At 36.6% G+C, this 23,955-nt stretch overlaps 1 protein-coding gene across 2 annotated transcripts in view; it reads right to left on the bottom strand.

Moving 5' to 3' along the window:
• Nucleotides 1-23,955, bottom strand: part of CTNNA2 (catenin alpha 2) — a 515,202-nt gene that overhangs the window by 90,735 nt on the left and 400,512 nt on the right. For both annotated transcript variants that reach the window (XM_037387521.1, XM_037387510.1), the window contains exon 9: nucleotides 16,332-16,484. In XM_037387521.1, coding sequence (XP_037243418.1) covers nucleotides 16,332-16,484 — 153 coding nt within the window. The remainder of the gene's footprint in view (nucleotides 1-16,331; nucleotides 16,485-23,955) is intronic.

A 23,955-nucleotide genomic window follows, 5' to 3' on the forward strand; every position in this document is an offset into this window, starting at 1 on the left:
AAGATCAGTTTTACCATGTCTATGCCATCAGATTATTGTACGGTTACAGTTACAGCTGTAACTACGTGTACAACATTTGTGGTTGGTAGAATTGAAAAAAATCAGATTCAAAGGCCCTTCTACAAAGCACATGACCTACTCACAGCTGCCCAAAGGCAGTGAGTATTCAAATATGTTGCCGTGTTATCTCAGTCAGACTTTTTTCAAAAAAAGTATTCCATAAATATTTCACATTTGTAAAGAATGTGTCAAACACTTTTTATTATATGTCCATTGATTTGATTATGTCATTTTTTGGTAATATTTGAAACCCCAGTCAGTGTTTGCCAGAGTGTGAGTTCATTCAAAGGCACTTTGAATCCACACTTCAGCCTGACAAATGGGGTAGGAACTGGACGGATGGAGTCCCAATTCATGTATGAAAAAAGAATCCTTGACATGAGAAGGTATAACAATATTCAGCTGTAAAGATAAAAAAAAAAAAAAAAAAAAAAAAAAAGAGTTGACAAAGGGTAAAAATGCTAAGGACATCTTTCTCCTTCTGTCAGAAGACAAGGTATATGAGGGGAGTGTCCTTTTAACCTGCTTTTTAATAACTAAGGTCCTCTGATTTTCACATTGTAAATAGATCTATACATTTATAGCATTTATTTTTTCCTGACAGGATGGTATTGAGTTTTGCAATGGTGTTCTTGAGCTCATCCAGGATTTCTCTGGCAGAAAATAAAACCTGGCCTGCTGAAGGTTTAGAGTGGTAGCCAATGGTGTTACAATTCAGCCCGAAAGGAGGGTAAATAACAGGAGAAAAGGGGGCATCAGGAACTGAAAGAACCAGAAAAATAATACCAAAAGGAAAACCTTCCCATGAAAGTGACAGTTCTAAGATGAAGCGTGTTGACCACTTTTAAGCACAATTTTTTACTTCCCAATGTTGCAAGCCCTCTTTGTCCTCAGCATCTTTTAAATGATACTGAAAAGTAAGAGTATGACTTTGGAAACACACACTCATGAGGTCCGTGTGCACTACTACCAATGTTATTTTAGCTTCCTTGTTTTACTCAGAGGAAAGATTTCTAGGCATCTCATCCCTATGGTTCTCATTAAAATCAATGGAAGTATCTTTCAATCCCATGAAAACATTATGAAGCCGACCTCTTAATCTACTGCAGTTACAGGATTGCAACTGGCACGTGTTAACTAGGCCCACAGTATAAGTTCTTGCAAGTTTTTTTGTTTGTTTGGGTTTGTTTTGGGTTTTGTTGTTGTTGTTCGGTTTGGGGTTTTTTTTTTGTTGTTTTTTTTTAAAGGTAATAAAACCAGTTTAGCTATTTAAATGCTGAAAGCAGAGGTCAGCCAATTGTACTGTTTCCCATCTGTTGTGTTACATTTACATGCCAAGATAGCTTTCAACATACATAAGATGGAAACAGGAGAATCTTTGACAGACACTGCAGACTAAAATAAGCTCAGAAAGCTCAAACAGGTTAAGATTCAACCGACCACAGGGAGTGGCTGCAGGATATTATTCTTTTGCTGCAGCTTAAAGGAAAATATTAGAGAAACATCTCTTCAACCTGCATGAGGTGGGAAATGTTTATGCTCCCTTTAGACACATGTGCCACTGGTTGTCTCACTTTCAGAGAGACTTGATATTATAGTGTTATTACAAGGGAAGGATTCAATGGGAATGAAGCATTCTAGGCTTTCACAAGAAGGTAATTACAACATACCATCCTCGCTGCAAGTAACTGAGGGCAGAATTAGAACTACACCACAGGCAATAGCAGTGACTTCTGCGGTAAAAATCTTTCACACAGATACGACTTCTTTCGTTACGGATAGAGGTTCACCTTATGTAACTCAGCTCATCATTAGCTATCTAAAAGGCATTTATTGCCACCTAATTTTCTAGGATCCCTACAATGTTGCACAAGAGGGAAAGGTATTTTCAGAGTCAATGCAGCCCATGTATTTTGACTGATAGACCTGCCTTGAGATAGTGAAAAACACCTTTTGGAAATACACCTCTCTTACAAGATGATCCAGAGGGTATAGACAGTAGCCATCTAAAAGGCTAAAAGATTTGTCTAAGGCAAAAGTTGGCAAAAAGAATTTCATCTTGTATGTTAGAAAGGCTCTAGCTATTTAAAATTAATCCTGGATGTATACTATGTTTACTTTCACTGGCTTATATATAGTAAAGCGTAGGCTGTACCTAATGGCTTCTAAATGCTTGAAGGTTTTTGCTCACTTGTAACTAGTTTACTATTTTAAGTGATATGTAAATAAAAAGACAACCAAAATCAAAAGATAGTATGGTTAAAATCTAGAGCAGGGGTCCTCAAACTACGGCCCGCAGGCCAGATACAGCCCCCAGGGTCCTCAATCCGGCCCCCGGTATTTACAGACACCCCCCCCCCCGCTGGGGGTTGGGGGGGGAAACCAAGCAGCCGCAGATGACTGCCTGCCACTGCATCCGCGCGCCGGCCCCCTGGTTAAAGAGTTTGAGGACCCCCGACCTAGAAACTGGAACAATGAGTATGAAAGCCTCACTGAAAAAACACTGATAGAAATCACAGTTGTCAGATTCTTTTTCCAGATCTGCCACAGGTCCACTAATAGATTCTGCCCAAAGCATTTCACCTTCTAGGACGTCACCTACAAAGTGGAGATAATATTAACAATTAAATTAAAAAAGCTTTTTGAGTTCAACAACAAAGGAAAAAAATAATCTGATGTAAGACAGACTTTTGGTGCTTTTGAGCACTAAAAGCATCACCCAAATCCTGAGACAACCTGAGTGGTCATGGTTCTAAGTTCAGTCAAGTTAGAAGCCTTGGATTTACACCTGGCTGATGGAGACTGGCATTGTGCCTGTGAAGATGGAAGGAGACTTACATTTTACAATGAGCAAGCATCTGGTTGTACACATTTACTTATGGTTTCAAAAATGTCAAACATTTTTGTGTTAAAGATTACAAAATGAGAAGGAATAAAAGTTGCTATTATTCTGCTTTGAAGAGCTGGGAAATCATTCTTCTCTAAAAGACTCTTTACAAAGGTAAAAAAGGCAGGTAAAGGCAAGGAGTAGGATCATATTCAGCAAAAATATTGGGGAAGAAGTTTTTGTATTTGCAACTCTAATGTATAAAAATGATGAATCATCCTAATGGTTGTTACCAATTGTGGATATATTTAGATAACACCTCATTCATTTGCAAATCAGGCAATTCATAAATGGGGAAAGAGATGCCAATTTCTCAGCAGAATTCTGGGTTTCACTGAAAATAAAACTACAGTAAAAGATGATTTTTGGCCATGATATGGGTGAGAAAGAAGTTAACTTCTGCAGAAAATGGCAAAGACAGAAAGATGTAAGGTAAAGACTTAGGTAAAGCTGTACTTGCACATTGCTCTCCAGAGCTCCTGCTGCTTCCTGGCTTTTTGCCATCTCATTCTCTGTACATCATTTCAGATGGCAAAACTGCTATCAGCGACTTTCAGAAATGAAAATATATGGTGTGACTCAGAAGTTCCTCTCTGATCCAAATAGGGATGGAGAGGAGGAAAAAAAAAAAAAAGATAGATATTTTTTTACCTGGTATGGAGGAGTGGGGGGAATAATGAATGTTAGAATATTATAGTACATTTGAGAGATTCATTAAGCTCAGTTTTTAATTGAGCAGACAGTAAATAAAAGACTGACTGCAAAATTTATGGTCTTAGTGTTTTTACCTGTTAGGCATTTGAAAATCACGTGTTAGGAATTAGTATAATTAATATTTTGCACTGATGAATAACCTTTTTGTGTAAGGTTGCCAGTGATCTATTCATCCTATCCATTTGCCATTATTCAATGAAATGGGCAAAGATTACAGTAATATTGAGATATCTGTGTGCAACCCAAGATACAAAATTTCATCTTCTCTTGCTTTCTCTTATACAGACTGTGAATGTGAAACGTTACAACTTCCTACTCGTGTTATTTAAGTGTTTGACTTCCTTTAAGCCAGTGGATGTCAAAGTAACTCAGTGATTAGTTCCAGTACTATGATTAGAGGTTTAATATTATAAAATATTGTAAAAGCAGTGGTCAGTAGCAGCTTTTCCTGCCATTTCTTGTGTATATTTGAATTTTTATAACTTAAAGCAACAAATTTACCAAACAAAGGGATGGCCTTTGATATTGTTATTATCTGAGAGGGATAACACAAAAACCTCAACTCTTTTCAACTCTACTCAGCTGTAGTGGCATCCCAACTAGAATCATTATCTGGCTGAGGAAGTTACAGTCAGAGTCAAATAAGGTATTATTGTTGCTTCTTTCTCATTATCTAAAAACTTCTGTTTTTAATTTCCTTGTTCTTTTGCTAATATACATTGCTGGGTGGCTTCATCTTCCTTCTGACATTGTGGCAATAGCAATTGCTATAAAAAAAAAAATAGCAAAAAACATATCTATGGGACTTTTCAGTCATGCCACAAACAGTGGTTTAAGTTCTTAGGGCTGTTCTTAACTGTTTCCTTGGGCACAGTAAAATTTCCAAATCCTTTTAAAATATAGAACAGCACACACTGTGTGTTGGAAAGGTAACAGCTGATCTGCTACACACTCTGCATATCTATGGGAAAGAACTGTAATTATTTTCATTACAAGGAAAAGAAAAACTTCAGTCATCTACTAGGTACCGCAGAGGGTACAACTATGGAACTGTGCACTACAAGGAGACATGTAGCACCACCATTTTTGGCTCTACGATAAAAGGGTCTCATTATAAAGCAATAACTTGACTTTCTTATCTAGGTATAACGACCCAGACATTAGGGTGATATCACTAGCCTGTAAGTCACTCATCTCTTAGAAGCAGGACCTCTAACCCTCAGTCCTTTTGACTGCAAGAAATATGGGCACTGATAAAATCTTGACTTCTCCTCCCTTCTCTATCTTGTGCTTTTCAAGCATAATGTGTTGTAAAGAGACTAAATCTTACAGAAGTCCTTTTCCTGAACTTTTGAAGTCCTGGAAGCACTTCAGGATCACGAAAACACAAGTTTTATAACCTGTGTACTGTGAAACTAAACTTACTGTTGAGATTACACTTTCACGCTAAAATCCTTTTCTCAGCTCCTTAGAAGTTTCTTAAGAAGTTGTCTTCAGGCTGAAGTCTCTCATGCCTGCTCTGAGGCCACAGGAAAAACTTTCTGGAATTTTGAAAAAAATCCACTTAATTATTTTGTTTGATTTTCAGAAGTCCAAGATTGGAAATAAAGCAATAAAGCCAATTACTTTTCATGCTAAGCCATGAAGACAGTCTTCCTTTATTATCATCAAGATTTTTCTACAGAAACATGATCCACACAGTAGTTAAAATGTTATTGTAAGAGAGTAGTGAGGTGTTTGTTTTTTCTTTGGAAATTTATCTCCAAATTAAATTATAAAATAAAATTTCAAACACTAAGGAAACTGGTTATCAGGATTATAATATTTTACTCAGTAATATCTAGATATTTTTGAATGAGATTACTCTTGTATTTATCTAACAAGTCATACCAGGGCTGCAGCACTACAGATTTTCCAGTGTCTCTTTTCCCTCATAACTAAGCTCAAGTTTTTACCTAGGAAAATTATGACTGTGAATATTTACTTTCTAGATCAGTATCTACATGAAATGTTGAATTTTCTTGTTGAATCCATGGGTTGTCAATAAGCAAAAAAATCATAAGTAAACTAAACAAAAAAAAAAAAAAAGAAGAAAAAAGATCTAGTCCCATATATATTTGGCATTCAGCAGCAGCATTACAAGGGCACATAAATAACTTCCCTGATAATTCACCCTAAAATCTTCTCTTCCCCCAACAGCCCTCCCAGACTATTATTTCTCACAGCCTGCTCTGTGTCCATTCATAGCATCCCCCTGATTTCTGTTACCATTTCACAAATGCGATGCTGTAGCAAAAGCTTCCAGCAAGCGATGTAAACTTTGACCAAATAACAGCTATCCTGGGGAAGAAAAACATGTGGCTTATCTAACATTTCTGGTCATCACAAGGATCTATTTTGATAGAAAAACATTTTAAAGCCACACAGGCCATCCAAAGTTTAGACTATAGGTGCAAAACCACAGTAACAACAGTTACTGAACTTATCCAAAATGGCAAAAGGTGCACTTCATTACTGAAAGTACCTGGAATTCCAGGAAAACACATAAAACATATTGATGTGACAAGATATTTTCATTCCAGTAAAGCCACAAAACACCATGCCTACAGGTATTACTTCTGCCTAGCACATGCTAAGAAGAAATAGGACATTTTATGTTTGTACATAGACATAGGAGTGAAACTGCTGGAAAAACAGGTGGTATGAACATGAGTCACACAGGTAATTAAACTTTTTTAGGAAAAAAAAAAACAACAAAACCCCAAAAACCCCCAAAACCAAACCAAAACAAAAAAAACCAACCAAACAACAACAAAAAAACCCCCACCAAACTTATAGGAAGAGACCAAAGGATCTCATTTAACAGCCTAAATTTTGGGAGTTGTTGGATCAAAACTTGCAAGTATCTATGTGGAGAACAGATTTATTATAAGAAAGGTCCTGCTTAACAAAGGTGCAGATGAGATGTGGAACAAATTGTAAGGGCTAAAATATATGAAATACCTATTTTAGAGTACAGATAGAGTAATAAACCTTGGTACTGAGGGGAATTCACTGTTGAAGTTACTTGGCACAACTGATTATGGATTAGGTATCAGTGAAAGGTTTCTAATCAAAAATTGGGATGGAGGAGTTTTGGTCTTCCTAAATAATAAACACTGCAATGCCTTGTAAGTATACCAAGGGAAGTGATATGTGGGTGCCACTAAACACAGTTTGTTGCAAAGTTCCCAGTGTACCCCCTGGCACAGGAACTTTGAAAAACCAACACAGACAGCATCTCTGACAAGCAACATTTAGGCAAGAAGGATTATTTTGACATTAATGCACTTCCAACTAAGCAGCTACAGCCTGGACACTAGTAGAAGCAGTAGGATATACCTATGAAGGGGACATCATCATAACCACCACACTTGTTAGAATCTAGCTAATGGGATACAGGGAAAAAAAAACAGGGTAAGATACACTATGACCAATGCATTACATACATCAAAGCAACACAGACAACTCCTGTACAACTCTAGTTGTTGTACAACTATGATACTAGTATTTGGAGAAGATAATTTTAGCATTTGCATACTTTGTTCTGGGTTAATAAACATGATTGCTCAAGGGTCTATATTTGAAATTTTGCACATATATCTTGATTGCAATCTTTGTTAAAATCAAAGCTGCTACAACTTTTGTTTCAAATTATGAGATTTCTTGATTACAATTTCTTCTTTTACATCAGTTCAAAACTTCATCACTAAAGATGACATTCTGTCCTCAACTCTTTGACATGGCTTTTCCTTGAACATCTTCTGCTGAATTTTTTTAGCATGTCTGAATGTTTTCCTTTATTTCTGACTATTTTCTTGTAAACGATCTTTTCAGTTTCCTCAGAAGTTCTTACTGCTTGTATTGAACTTTTTGGCTTCTTAAATAGTTCTAGCCTCTCTCTGTCCTGCATGCTGGAAATGGCTCAATTGTGGATGACAGAATTCCCTTTCTCTATAGTAATATAAGCTGTTTGCTTTATTTCCTACTTTGTTGTGAGTTTGGAATACCAGCATAGTTTTGTGTATTTCATCCTTTCTTTTATTCCCCACCATTCCCCTTACTTCTCTTAAATTTCATGCTCCAAGACAGATTATTTGATTAAACTCCTTTCTTACAGTCAAACCTCAGATGCATATGTAAAAAACACAGTTCTTAATATTCACTGACTGAAATATAACCATGTTAATACCTCACAGAACAGAGGCCAAGATGCTAAACATTTTACATAGTAGTAAAATGTTAATGTGTCTTAAGTAGCAAAAATTAATCTAAACATACAGCTTCTAGAATATAGGTCAAAGCAGCCTTTTAAAAAAAATATTGAGAAAAGCATCAGTTTTGGTTATGGCTTGTTATCAGAGACACAAATAAAACACTTTACAAAATAGAATATGAGAGTTAAAATAAAGAATGGGGGTAGGTAGGTGGGGCTGTCTAGAAAATATCACCTTTGAATAAATAACATACCAAGTATCTCATTCTCCCTGTCTTCAAAAGCACATATTCTCTTCAGATCCCCACAACTGGCAATCGGAAGTAGGAAAGATGTCTGCATTATACAACACATTGAGGACAGTCAAATGAAATTAAGACATGAAGAAGTTAATGGACATAAGCCATCCTGAATATTAAAAACACAAGTCTTGAGGGCAACACTAATAAAAGAGCCTTGCTCTGGATTCATCTTGAAAACTTATCCAGTGCACTTACTACATCTTAAAAAGGTTGAAAGACAAGTCAGCTATGGAACTACTTGTATTTCTACCTAATATATGCTAACTATTTTAGTCCAAAGAGACAGGTTTGCTCAAATTAAACTTTGGGCCTTTTAACTCCAACTTTACAGCTTATTACAGACTGACATACCTGTTCTAACAAATCCTTCTTCCGGTTGCTAGAAAGAACAGTCAATGGGAGAGGAAAAGGGAGTCTCATAAGTGATGCTGTGCTGACTGACACATGAATAACGCAAGGCGAATCATATGACTATCAGAAGGACAGGCAGTTACCATCTTCTTTTATTAACCTCTCTCAGAGGTTAATACCACTTGATGAACTTCCCCCTTCCAATCACAATCCATTGGGGGGTGGGGGGTGGGGTGGTGGTGGTGCAAAAGATCACTTTCTTCCATGTCGCCAAAAAACTAATAGGTTGGTCAGTGCAAAATGCCGATAATAAATTTCATCTGCTAAGCAAACAGACTTTCATATTTCCTGCCTAGTAAAAAGAAATATTAAAAAAACTCACCCAAGCCTAAAAGAAACCAAAAGTAGGTAAACTACACACCTGCCAGTATTGATTTTTAGCTGCTAAACAGAGTGGATGGAGCAGCCATGCAGCTGGGAGCTTTATATTGTGTCATCACATGGGTGCCATGCATTCATGCTGACAATTTCAGAGCAATGCCTCTGATAACAACTCATTGATGAGTGAATAATTGAGGAAGGCTGGTATCTGTCTCAGGAGCTTCCACTTCCTTTCATCTCTTTCCTGATGGAAAAGATGACATGTCTGTAAATAATAATCACGTCTGACAGAAGGGGTTAAGTTCAAAGTAAAAAAGACATTCAGGTTCCAGAGGGCCCCTTGCACTAACAGGCTCTACATTTTTACTCCTTTCAAAGGACCTCTTCTTATGGAAGAGTGAGAGGATGATTTCCAGCCTAGGCATTGTATAGCATCTTAGTGTACTAAAGTTACAAATTCAAACAACTGGTTAGGAAGAGCTAAATCCATAATTTATGTAATCAATTAACTAAAATGATACCAAGAGCTCTTGCTTATATTATTAACAAGATTTAAATCACATAGACTGCTATGAGATAGTAGACATAAGTGGATACTAGAGTCTGTAGGAGTCATCTTATTTTGGGAAATTGTACCATGTGAATCACATAGGACAGTGGCATGATCAGACTGGAGAAGTGAGTCCCTAGCTAAGCAGGGGATATTCATGAGAAAAATATTTTTTAAAAATTACTCAGTGATTAAAAAGGGAGTAATTTTTTGTAAAAAAGATTTTATCTCTTTTACAGAGGCTGTAAATAAGCATGGTTAAAAGTTAGTTATCTTTAAAACAAAATAAGCAGCTAACTGGAAAATACTGGGAAATTACCAGGAATAAATTTTTTCTGCAAGGAGAAGATCAGGTATTTCTCATGAAAATAACTAATAGAGTATACAAAGAACAGATATGATAAAAAATGAAAGCAAAAAAAGTGAAGAAGTGTGTGAGTGCTGGTGTGCTAGTGTACTCAGGTGTTTATTAGTGGGAAGAAATTCTGGAAACGGAACTGCATTGCCCAGGTAGCCGTGAGATAAGTAAGCTCCTCGCTTTTCAGCCACACTGGATCACAGGGTTTCACCAGAAACCTGCTAAGGGCAGATGTTGAGGGATCAGCATCCAGGGTTTTCAGCATCTGCTGCAGCCAAGTTCTCCACTGCCAGATTGTTTAATTCAATCCATGTTTCCCTGCTAATGATGCAACCTTCATATCACAGGCAGGTTCTGCAACTGCTTCTTCCTACAGCAGACTTTGCAAGCCTCAGTGGTGGACCCATATTGCCTGAAGGCAGAGACGTTTTTTGGCTGAAAACAATCTTGAAAACGTAGACATTGGTTATCTAATTCCTTTAACAACCATCTTCTTCAGGGACAGGTACACAAGAGGCTCAAAAAGTCACAAACCAACAGTTGATTCTGTGCCTCGCCTTTTCTATAAGGCTATTTGATTTCATTTCAGCCTTAATCTAGAAAGCAGATGAAACTGGCATGGATCCCAGCAGACTACCAATATCCAGTGGTTAATGTAAGCAAAAAAGCCAGCATACAGAGCTCACCAATGACATAGCATTACCAGACAGCTTTATCCTGAGATACTCTGAGTTCACTTTGTCTCAAAGACATATGTATCTGCAAGGTGAAGACATGGACTAACTAGACCCAGCTGCAGCAGGGACTCAAAAGAAATAAATGCAACGAGTTCAACATTTTCATGCTCTCATTGCAGATAATTGGACTCATGGTTTTAGCTATCACCTATATGCTCATGATGTTTACTAGGAATTAAGAACATCTGTTGCCCATGCAGGGAAGAAAGGTCTGAGATGGAAATTAAAACTAAAATGAGCAGATGAAACACTAGGACACAGAGGTAGCCCACAGCTTTAATTTCAAATAAAATCTCTCAACTTGAAGGGCTTAAATTAAACTAATCTATGACCTTAACACTCCTTGATTAGAAGCAAGGATTTCTATTTTCTAAATATTATTTCTTATCTAGCTTAATGTCAACTAAAAGAAAAATACAAGAATAAAAACTGACCAATTTGTAGGAGGAAACCCAGGAATGTATACATTTTTCACGACAGAAGATGGATACAGAAGCTATGAAAGAATATTGACACTTTTTCTTCATTACCAGAAGCAAGCAGCTAGTTGTATACTCTGATAACACAGTGTTGTGCACTTAAATAAAAAAGAATAGAACATTTCAAGTATGGACAGCATTTGTGAAATATATCAGTAGGAACACTCTTTGTTCCTTGAAGTAAAGTTGAAGAAATAAACAAGCCAAATTTTTTCCTCGTAGGCTTGTTACTCTGGATTTTGTCTGTCTTAAATGAAAATCCAACTCAGTTCATGAACTTATACAATATTTACAAAAGCAAACCCCAAACATTGTTATATATTCCTTACAAAGATCACTAGTACCTCCTGAAAGTGAGCTAGAGCGCCATGCTGCAAACTGTCAGAGCTCCATCGATGTCAAGCGCGTTGCAGATTTACACAGAAGATCTTCACTCCCTAAGAGAAAGTCTAGCTTTGCATTTCTTACGAACCAAATGCTCTGTGAGCCTTTCTGAGAGATATTTCAGGAATGAAAAAATACTGGGTTGGATATTAGTTCTGTTACAGCTGATGCAAAACTAGATTAAACTCAGTGTTGACCACCATAGCAAAATTTTCTTTCACACTTTCCCCCCCGGTCATTACCAAATCAAGTAAGCAGGGGTCACTGAGCAGGTCCAAGTGCTTGTTTGTGTACTGTGCACACTAGTAGTTTTTTTTTTCCCTCCTGCCTTCATTCCACACTTATGATTCAATCAGTCTGAATTAGGGAGCTACAAATAATACCATCTGGGAAAATGATGGGTAGCCCTGCATTGTGTCTTATAAAGAAGATCAAACACTAACTTTTTTTTCCCAATTGACATTGTAAAAGAAAAAAAGTCAAACCCCTAAACTCTCAAAAGTAACCCCAGTATCCTCTTCCAATTACATGGTCAGGGAAGTTAATAGAGACTACTGCAAGTCTAGTGGACAAAGAGACTATAAAACAGAAACAGAAATGTTGCTGTTAGGTGTCATCTTCTACAAATTATTATCCAGACTTGTGATACTATTGATTTGCTTGCACTATATCAATTTTTAATCACCATAAACCATTGCTTAACACAGTTCTTTTCCACTAGCTAAGTGTTCTTAGAAGATAACTTTGATTATTTTGTGTTTCTCCAAAAATCTTTAAGTTTGTGTGAGATGAAACTGATAGATTCATGTAGGCTCAGGAGAATTCTTCATAAAAAGTAATTAATGCAAAATTGGTAAGGTACTGTCTTTTCAAAAGATTATTTTTTGCTGTTTCAAATGTGGTGCTGTATCAGTTCATGCTAAAGAACAAAAATCCTCTTAATTCCAGTTTTGTTGGAGCTAAGTTTCAGGGAAGAATAACACAACTGGATTTAACTTTTGTAGTTCACTGATCACCACACGGTGAAGTCTTTCCTTAAAAATACACCCCCGATGCACCTCTCCACCCCCACAGAAACTTAAGTCATTAGTAGAAGTCTCTTGGACATTTCTCCATCCTTGTGAGGCTGGAAAGCCTGATCCAATGCATTAATTTAACTACAAGGCCCTATGATCTGAATTTTCACCGTTCTTTAAACACGGTGTTGTTTCCTGCTGAAAGCAACTATAGAGTTTGCTATCATGGCTCTGAAGTTTACTGGATGCTGAATTTCATCTCCCAGGAAAACTGGTTGGATTTAATAATTCAGTTTTGCAAGAAACAGTCTAAGGGAAGGGGACTAACAGTTAAACCAAGGAAGCTTTACTAAACAGAATAATAAAAAATAATTAATTAGCTGCCATACAGTGCTTTGATAGATGAATTGAATAAATCTGAGCTGATCTATCAGTGAAGTGCCTTTTTGTGGTAGGTGTTAGAACTATCTGTCATTAACCTTACACTACAAATAAAGGTGCCTGGATACAGAAGTTAACTGACTTCCCAAGGTCACATTTGAAGCTGGTAATACAACTCAGGTATTTACTGACTTTCAATCACTAGTGATAATTTTTTTAAGGGATTCATGAGGTAAAGATCATGACCTGGAAAGGCACCATCACTTCTCTAACTTCAGTTTCAGAAGGCAGGAAAGTTGAGAGATGACTGCTGAAATATGATTTGAAGAAAAGGAGTTAGGTATCCTAGCCTGACACAGTACCATCTAAATCCTGTTTTAATTTATTGTTATCTTATTTAGCCTGAGACAACAAGGCTTCTAAATATATGTATCACAGATAAGGGGCCTCAGGTTTCATGGGATGACACCTTACTCTGTGTTTCCAACATAACCCATAGACAAAACTTGTTGTCAGTGAATGTGTAGAAAAATGAGAATTCACCTTGTTGTTATTATTCTTGAGTGAGGCATATCATAGCAAGTCAGATGAAAAGCAGAAGACAAAATGTTATGATAAGAGGCAAAGAAAGGAAATTACACCAATAATGAAAACAGCTCCTAAGAGAAGATTTTAGTATTATGCAATATAGACTATAAAAGAAAGTTAACTTCCATAACCCTCATTATTACAGCATATATATTTTTGAAAATGTATTGGCTATGCCAAGAAAATTTTGCCATTTATATTCATCAGTTATCAAGAAATGCATTTTTTTTCTCAGAATGGCAAATGTAGCTTTTACATAAATAAGTATTAAAACATGGGTTATTTTTCTTGACCTTTTGATAGACTTTATATTGAGCTTGGTAGGACATCCAAGAAATTCAGATTCTGATTTTAAAATTAATAATTAGTATGATAGAGTTTTCACAGTATTGGATTTGCAGTGCCAATTTCCTCTAACATAAGCAAGTGCAACTCCACATACTTCAGTGGAACTGTGTTTGCATATATTAGCAAGCAATTCTGGCCCTGTGCCTGGGAAAGGATCTCACATTTCATAGTCACTTGATTATGGCTCATCTTTAAACAACATTTTACTATTTGCAAAATACTTGACCCACAAAACCATAGAAGCCCATCTGCTTAGATACATTGTGCAACATTAAGTAAAAATGATGAAACTATTTTAAGTGCAAAATCTAGTGTACAAGGGACATAAATCTATTCCAAATATTTATTTTCTTGTGCAGTCTGATGAACCTGAAAGTTGGGTTTCAAAATTCCACTTGCACTAGAAATTAAATTCTTCAAGATATTTTATTACCCAGAACAAAAAGAATCCTTACAAATAAAAGCCTAAGATCCATCTAAAAGAACCCATTCTTGGAAAAGAGTAAGGATGGACCCACAGGCTAGTACGAGACGTCAGAGACATACAAGAATCAGGTAAGGATCTGCTTCTAATAATATGGAACAACCTAAATGGAATAAAAGTACTAGCTATTAGGGCCAACAAGGCCATTGTTACTATCATCACTGTTTTATTGGTGGATTACCTAAAGATGACCACATAATGTTCAAAATCAGTAACCAAATGCTAGTTTGATCTAAAATACAAGTCTAATATAATGTTAGGCTTGTAAAACCAAAGCTAGATAACTACCCCACCCTCCTGTTGGTTTTCTGCCAGTTGATGGTGTTTGTGGGTATTTTTCTGGGGGCAGTGATTTTTTTTTTTTACTATAGCTTTTAAAAGGTATTTTTCTTCCTTTTATGTTATTACCTCTTATTAGCTTTTTTAAAAGATCTATAAAATATATCTATATATCTAAAATAGATATGTTTTTATAAAAAAACCGTAGAGTTATTTTTAACTTTTTAATCATGCTGTTAGACCTGTAATTGCAACACTGTTGCAAATCAGTGGAGGGGACTGCTATAATACTAACCACATACGTCCATTGTATATTATGTATAAGGGTACAGCTGTAACTACCACTACACTATAACTGAACATTTTGGAGGGGTTTTCTGTTTGGTTCCCCGCCCCGCCCCCCCCCCCCCCCCCCCTTTATTATACCTGCTGGCTACTTCCTTTTCCATTGCCACAGTTCCAGTCACCAGGTGGCAGTAACAAATCTTTACATAATACAGAGGGGTCAGGACTGGAAAAGTCACTGACACTCCAGTGCTCCTCTTGCAGATAACAGTAATAAACCTTACTGTAGTCAGTATTGTACAAAATCCATCCTGAGCTTTTAAACCCCTGGACCTACCTTTAGGTGCCTACAAGTCAAGTACTATAGCAAAAACCTGACTTCCAGACCCTGACTGAGGTACCTTGACTCTCTGTTTGTACCTGGGCAGAGTGAGATGCTCCAGAACAGCACCTTATTCCCACTAAAAATAGCACCACCACCACCACCCGACATATTTTGTCAGGGAACTGTCTAGCTTTAGTCAATAGCATACAAGAAACCCTTACTCCTTGCTTCAGCTCAGGCACTAGAGAGCTAGGACAATGCTTGATTTCAGCACAGAAGCCATTCAAACGTATAGTCACATCAGTAGTTCCCTAATACCATTTTCCTCTGCTGAACATGTGTCATGGCTACCAAGAAAGGATGTTGCAAAGAGGGTACATACTCTTCAAAATGCTAGTACAGAGAAGTCAATAATGCCACGTAATAATCTTAAGCAAATCACTGAGCTATATTTGTCTTCCAAAAATACAAGTGTTTCTCATAGCTCTTGATCTGTTAAAAAGGGCAAACAGAGATGAACATTATCATTATTTTATTAAAAGTCTATTAAATGAGCATCCAGGTTTCAATTTATACTCCTTACGGTAGAACAGAGCTATGTCAATATCATCCCTGATGACTCAAAATTATCATTTCTCAACTTTACACAGTACATCTCTTCAGAAAGACAATATATGTGTGTGTGTGTTTAATACAGACCTTTAAAGAGTAAATATGCTCTTAAGGCTATGACTTGTCTGTATGTCCTTTTCCCTATTTTAATTCAGGCTGACAAGCTCTGAAGTCTAGAGTACCCTTTGGCCAGCACCAGATAGAGCATCATGAAGCACTTATTTGGCTTTTTACTTAATAGAGATTAGGATCTATTGTTCTGTTAGTAAAGCTGAACTGAAATTTACTTCTTGTTGCTCATGACTCTTGAAAAAATATTGAAAATACCATCTTTAACATGCTCGATTGCTTTAATGAACAACTAAAATACAGCACATACTTCCTTCTGCCAGCCACCCAGGCTTTTGTTCTGCAATTGCTGGGATAAAGTTGACCCAAACTCCTGAAAGCTGTATTACAGAAATGCTGCCTCTAACATTTCAAGCAGTATATATTTTTCTTTCCTCTCCAAGAGAGGCAAGATGGAAATCTAGCTGCATCAATAAGGTCACTTACCTCAACTAACTTGTTGGCGTGTTCACGGAAGACCTGAGCATACTCCTTCACTTCTTTCTCATTACCGCTTTTTGCAGCCTCAATGAGAACCAGTAATGGGACATTGGTCTCCAAGAATGAATCCGATATATGATCCATTACCGCCTTCCGCAGCTGTGACAAAACAGAGCAGACTAGTAAATAAAAGAAGTATCCATATACATTCCTACTCTATTCACTGGCTCCTTGTATTTAAGCATTGATATATCACATCTCACAGCACTGTACGGGAGTTTGGGCTTTTTTCTTTCTTTCCTCCAAGTTATATATTTGCAGCAGGCATACAAATATCAAACACTTCAGGGCCCAGGCTCTGCAAAACCCTTCTGAGATTCATGCTGACAGACATCTAATTCTACTGGACTGAATGGATCTATATAGGATGGTGGTGATTACCCAGCTAATAAATCGCAAATTGATGAGAATTGAAAGCTGCATGCTACTTTAAAAAACAGTTCAGCTCACTTAAAAGCCAAATATGGATTAAGGAGCTTAACTTCAAGCAACCATTAAAAATATTAGCCTGAATATTTCTAAGCCTTCTCTAATTCCTGCACTGAACAGTATTCGATGCAATAAAGACTACTTCATTTAACACATGCCTTGTGCTTTGTATTCTCTTTCAAATACCTCTACCAGGTATAAACAGGAAACCTTTCTAAGCATTTTCCAGGCACTGTAGAAAATATTCTACAATTTATTCTCAAGGGGAAAAAAAACCCCAACCAAACACCCTAAAGTTACTGAAGATTAAACACCTGTTATTTCATAAAAACATCTGTTTGAAACAATATTACTGGAAGAATGATGTCACTAACTTCATCTCTACCTTGCTAATAACCACTAATTAATGCCAAACTTCACTAAAATTTGAAAGACAGCCAGAAAGATAACTGAAATCTTAAGTAATTCTTCCTGGAACCTTAATTTCTCTATAAAATTACTTATCAGAAACATTTTTAGCATGTTTTCTCCAGCTTTTTTGGTTGTTAAGGATGAAAAACTGTGGACTCAAACACAAATGGGGAGCTATTCAGCTTGGAGGTCCAGCAAGCCACTAGTATCATTAAATCATGCAATTTTAGTTAGATGAAACATCAGGAAAGGTAATTTTCTCTATTTTGCAGACCAGACAAGAAAGCTCTAGCTAGACAAGGTGTCATCAAAACACCCAGTCATACCGAAAACTCATATATTGTTAGGCACTGTAAATACATGATCCAAGATGCATTTGCTGTTTGACAGCAGCAATTGTCAGCTCTACTTGAATAAGGAGAGAGCTAACTTTGAATATTTCCATTCAATACCTGAGTGATGCAGTAAAAACAAGCAAAGCAAAATAGCACGCACATGTTTGCATGAGGTATTCCTTCGATTTCTATTACAGCTAAAGCAGCCAATGTATCAAGAAGAGCAATTCTTAATTCCCCTTAAAGTTAATTCTATTCAGATTCTATCTGGAAAATATTTTTCCACTTTCAAAATGATTAAAGGCACTCAGAATAGCTAACACTATAATACATACAAACGGGGGAGAAAAAAAAAAGAATATATCAGAGACCTGCCAACAGTTAGGAAGCTGGTGTGTTGTAGCTAATACCTATCACATTTTCACCTTGTACTCCTTCTTTTTTCTCTCATCAATCTGCTGATATCCACCTGGTGACTCTTATTTTATCCTCATATTGAAAGCTCTTTCAGACCGTCCTTCGGGTCTGTTCGCATAACATCTTATACAATGAGACCCTGATCCATGGATAATTTTCATAGGTACCATGTCAATACAAAGATAAATAATAATTTTGTAATATTGCTGCAAATATATCAACGTATTGCAAAAATAGAGAAAAAAATACACTAAGATGTTATGTGTTACAGTGCACTAGCAGAGCACTCTGCATTACACAACTGATAGATTTCCATTCACTATGCATATCAAGCCTTTCCTACTAAATGAAGGGTTTCACCTATAGCCAGCATTAAGGGAGAGAAAGTACCAGAGAGGGTTCATCTCACATTTGGTTAATCACCCTCTGCAGGTGTCCACATCCCAACACTTGGGAAACTCTGCTTCCAGGTGAGATGCCTTATTTCAGTACCTACAGTTAGACTTTTTGAATCCCATTGTACTGAAATAGGCCAAATGGTAGCATCTCCAAAGGAACACACAAAAGGAACACACACCAAAAAAAAAAAAAAGGATTTTAAAAACTCCATGTGGTTTCCATCTCATTCTCAGGGAAAAAAAAAAAACCTTTAAAAAAATCCAGTTGCTCAAGGTTAATACCTGTCAATAAAACCTGCTGTCCGCTGTAGAGAAAAAAACTACTTTAAATGTTAAATTAACACTCACAGTTCTCTGTTTATATCATTCCATAAGGAGGTATCTGTTTCCAAGTGTTGTGTTCAATGAAAAAGCAATTCATTTTTTAATCAAGATTAATGTGTATAGATGTGATTATACCAATATGCCCCATGGAACTGTAAGAAAAGTCTCAGGGTGGTTAAGTATGCGCTTATTTTCATCGGTATTAAATATCTTCAGTCCACAAACACATACCAGAAATCAATAAAAAGGACAGTAGGAGCATCAGCAACCAGCAATTTGGGGTTTACAACTGTAAATATACAGTAGACTTATATGAATCCAAATGAATGAATAAAATGGTTATCTTGTTGCTAATAGCAATTGTAAGTTGCCTTCTAAGGTTCATAGTTGCAGTAGCTGAAAAAGAATTTGAATTCTGACTGTCACAGGTTTGATAAATATAAAATTAACAAATTCTGTTTTCCTATGCCGTGTTAATCAGAGATGCTAGTAGCATACTTCTGACCCCTCTTGTAAACACACATTATAATTTCTTTAGAAATTGGTTATCTGAGTTTTAGGATGCCCTTGCATTGAAGTTGAAAGGTATAGTTAACGGGTTTTATATACTCAGGAGACTACAAATTTTGCTATCCATCACCACAAGCTATAAAGAATTACTTGACAAAATCATTTGTTAAATGTGACAGGAATATGAACATAGGACATTCATCCAATAGCTCAAATGGATACATGACAGGGTAATATTAATTGCACAAGACAAGACATTTAAAAGTATTAGCTCAGCATTACCCATCTATTTGATAGAATTAGGGCTATTCATCATGGTAAATAACTACTGGAAAACTAATCTTGTATGTTCCTCTGCATACTGCAACGAGGTCCGGCCAAAGTGATGGCTTATGCGTCCAGATATTTTACTGTTTCATAGAAGTAACATCAGTTTAGAAGGGAATGGGAGAAGTTCGTGACTTGAATTTAAATGGTCATAAAACATGCAGCAAAACCACATCAAGTTTTATTCTTAAAACAGCACAAGACCTTGTGCACGTAAGCACGCTAACAAATATCTTTGCAGTGCCTTAATACACCCTGCATTCTGATGCAAATATTATGACACAAACTATTACTCATAAGATAATGTTTTAGGGGGTTTTCTCCACTGAATTTTTAAGTTAGAAGTGACTTCACAGAGTTGGTAGCTTCCACTACATGAAACTCCATTTGTTGGGGCAGAAAGCACATTAAATGAAGGTCTTGCTTAATTCCTTTTGGCATGGAGAAAACTTTATTAATTAACATATAGCTAGAAGAATAAGTTTGCCAGACCAGCACAATGTTATAAAAGGAAAACATCAAGACCTGTAAATATTTTTAGAAGTATGAATAGTGTACCACAAGGCAGATTTTATGTCTTTCCAGTTCAGTCAATTTGGTCAGTTTATGGTGCACAGAGTCAGTTGCTGGTTTTGATAGCATCATGTTCTACTGTTCTAACTCTGTTTAGGGCTGGTTTATCATTGTCGGTTCACAGCTATAATTGAGCTCAAAGAGGTTAAACTGGCCATTGAAATGATGTTTTCCATGGCTATACAACAATTTTAGAACCAAAATGTCTCAGTGCTACTTACAGTCTAGTAGAGAATTAAATGTCTAATCCTGACACGGGAAGGTAAAGTCACAGCAGGAGATTAATGACTCTAACAGATTGTTAAACTTTATAAAGACTGGCAGTATAAAGCTACCTGTAACAAAAGTTTACCAAGGAGCACCTTATTCACCATTTTCTATTTAACGAGCATTACAAGCTGAACCGAACTCCAGCTCGCACCTGTGGAGCACTCCCAAACAGGGATTAATTTAATTGAAAGAGATGAAAATAAAGCCTTCTCCACTGCAGTTAGCGTGCCTCCTCCAATACGTTGTGAAACTGAGTTCTGGTGAGTAAGACTGTGAGCATGAGAACCTACTGCAATATAGTGCTAAAGAGAAAGTCTCAGTCAGTTCTGCACACTACAACCCAGGAAGGTGGGACCAAAAAATGGTAGACGGTGGGATGCAAATGCCAATGCCATCAATTAGGTCCTGACAGATTAAACAGTAACAAGATTAATATTTAAAGCACGTATCACACTTGAAAACCCCAAGATAAAAACTCAGGAAGAAATACTGTTACAAATACTGATCATACTTCTTCATATTTTTGTGTGTGTGTGAGAGACTTTTTTTCTCTAAAGAGAAACTTGCCTAGCCAGGAAAAGGCTGGGGATTAATTTACTAATGGAAAGTAAGTTGTGAAGTGACAATTTTTGACCAGAAATTTGAAAGAGCATAAGACACACATAAAAAAATCATTCCTCCTTCTTGTAGGTCACTACTAAGGATTCCTCAGACTGTTATCTGGTCAGAAGTAGAGAAGAAACTAGTTACCAAGTATTAGGTATTTAATCCCCCCTTTTTTTTTTGGGGGGGGGGGTGGGGGGCGGGGCAGGGGGAAGCAGAGCGGGGCACTGTGTGTGCTATCATTATTCAGCAATAGCAAGCCTCAGGCTTGTTAACAACATTAGTGTAGTTACATAAAAGCAGGGAAAAATATATAAGCTTGAGGGACAGACACCCACATACCCCCCAAACATATGAGTATTATCAGGGCAAGAACTCTGTCTTGTTTCATGCCTGGATAGAACAATAAAATTGCAGTGCCAGTCAGAGCGCTGGGACAGTACCAAATATTTATTCTTTTTAACAATGAAGAACGATACAGGGCATGAAGAAGTAGAGGACAGTACAGAGATTTTCATCCAAAAATGCTAGAAAAACAGGACAGAAATACAGGTAGGGAGTGAACAGTCAGTGGAAAGAATTAGTGTTGTCAAAATAACCCAGAAGAGAAAGACAGTGACTTTCACATTCTGTATGATCTGGGAGGGTAGAGTTGTGACAAGGAGAATATGAAAAGATGAAGTCGCAGAACAGGACATTACATGTGGGAACAAAGAAGGGAAAGATTGTAGGAGGTTACCCCAGCAGAGAAGAAAAAGGATAGGACTTTGAAACATATCCTTGTGAAAACCAAGGACTGTAAAGTGTCAAAAATGTCACTAAGACTGTAAGCCTAGAGGGTCTGATGCAAAAAAGGTGTGACAAAGAGGAGGGTAATGGGAAAAAATAAAAATCATGGATTAGACATCCATGGATTAAACTGAGAACTACAACATATTGTGTGACTTCACGTATTATCTCAGGCTTTGTTGTTTTAAATCAAACAGAGTGGCTTTGGAGCTTTATGCGTTATTATACATGTAGTAAACAAAAATTAAGTGGGGACAAAACTGTTGTGGGGAGGTTAAATAACTGGTCACAAACAGGAAGATATTTGTCTATGAAAACCCTTCATGTAATTATCCTATGATAAGCATGCTTAGTAACTTCACTTAGGAGCAGTCAGATCCAATAAGCTTTGAAGTGTTAATAAAGTAAATGGTACATGTGTCACACTTGCATTCCCACCTACCCCAGATGCATGAACAGGCTGGCATATTAAATACTATCAACAGCTTCTCTAAGACCTAGAGATTTAGCTCCAATGAAAGCTGATGATAGCTGTCTTTGGTAGACCTATCTGTTTGAGTTCCAGACAATGGCTAAAACAAGATTAAAAATTGATTGTATTCTGCAAAAATAGATTTCTCATCATCCTTTCTGAGAGTCACTCAAAGTCACAAGCTGATCCTGCCCCATACATAGAGATGATTGATAACCGATGCTATCAGTTATCAACCATACCTTTCAAAAAAGCCCTTACTGCAGTGAGATCACAGCCTGGGTATTTTTCTTGGGTTTGATTTGTTTTGCTGGTTTTGTTTTTGTTTTGTTTTGTTTGTTTTGTTTTCTTCTCCTTTGCAGTAATTTCCACAAAGCAAAAACTGAAAACAAAACTCTTTATATTTCCGGTTCCTTACAAACAAGTAATAAATAACATTGAAGACATTTTATAATACTTCAGAAGTAGTGTTACCAAATAAAATTAATGTCAATTAAGAAACTAACACAATGTTGAAATCCCATTTGACAACTAAATTCTATGTACTTTGCCATTGCCCATAAGCCCATTAGGAGGACAGAATTATAGAAGTCTTCGGAAAAGTACTGTTTTCCCATGTTTTCAGAGGTCCCTACCTCATGCTACTGCATGAATATCAAAATATGAAGCTGTACTTATGAATCCAAGCTTCTGTAAGTGTCTTTCGTTGATGCGGCTACAGGTCACTCTATTGCCAACCCTACAGAACAGTGAAAACTTCTTTATGTAAAACTATCATCAATAGAAATTTCTTGGAATAAGTTTTTGGGTTGAGCTTTTTTGGTTTTGGACTGGGGTTGTTCTGAGTAGCAACATGATATACTTCTGTTGATCTCCCATATTTACATATTTACAGTGTCTCTCATCAAAAAGAGTTTAAAAAACTTTATATATTCATTTCTCTGCAGTGATTACAGAGCTAGGCATCTTCTAAAGTTCCTGGAGTGAGTACAAAGCTTTGTTGAAATATGTGAGCTTTTATGAAGAGCCATTATTTGAGGAATAATAGACAAACTTATGTGCAGTAATCTACTCTAACGCAGTATAGCTGTCACTGAGTTTTGCATCATAATTCCTCACAAGCCACTCTGAAAGGCCAGCCCTCACAACAACAGCCAGTGCTCACAACTTCATTCCATTAAAAAAAAATAATTAAAAAAAAAATCAATTCCCAATTTCAACAAGAAAAAGCAGCCATAGCTACTACACTCTTTGGCTTTTGCCAGACAAAAATAATTCATCATGAGTATTATGTTGAGGATCAAATTTTCCCTCATTTGATGGAAATGTTACAAACTGTAGCCTTACACAAAACTACCTGATATGGATACAGTTTCCTGAAATATTGCACCATATGTGCATCGGTAAACATTATGTGTGGAGTAAATTAAACTGAGCCTTATAATTAGGCAGTAAGGAAATTACTACAGACCTGAAAGAGTAAATCAGCAGTATTAAAACACTCTCCATGTTCTCTGAAGCACTTCAGAGCACCATAAAAAACTCAATGTCACAGTGATAAATATCCAGAAGAAATGAATTTTGAGGGAGACAAAGACACGTGTATTCAAATAAGTTCAGGTCAAAATTACAATTAAGTGCAATTTAAATAACAGTTCTTTACCTCTAATTTTCTAGATCAGATTTTTAGACATTTTTCTAAAAATCCTTTC

This window comes from Falco rusticolus, chromosome 1, assembly GCF_015220075.1.
Source record: "Falco rusticolus isolate bFalRus1 chromosome 1, bFalRus1.pri, whole genome shotgun sequence".
NCBI classification, from domain to species: Eukaryota; Metazoa; Chordata; class Aves; order Falconiformes; family Falconidae; genus Falco; species Falco rusticolus.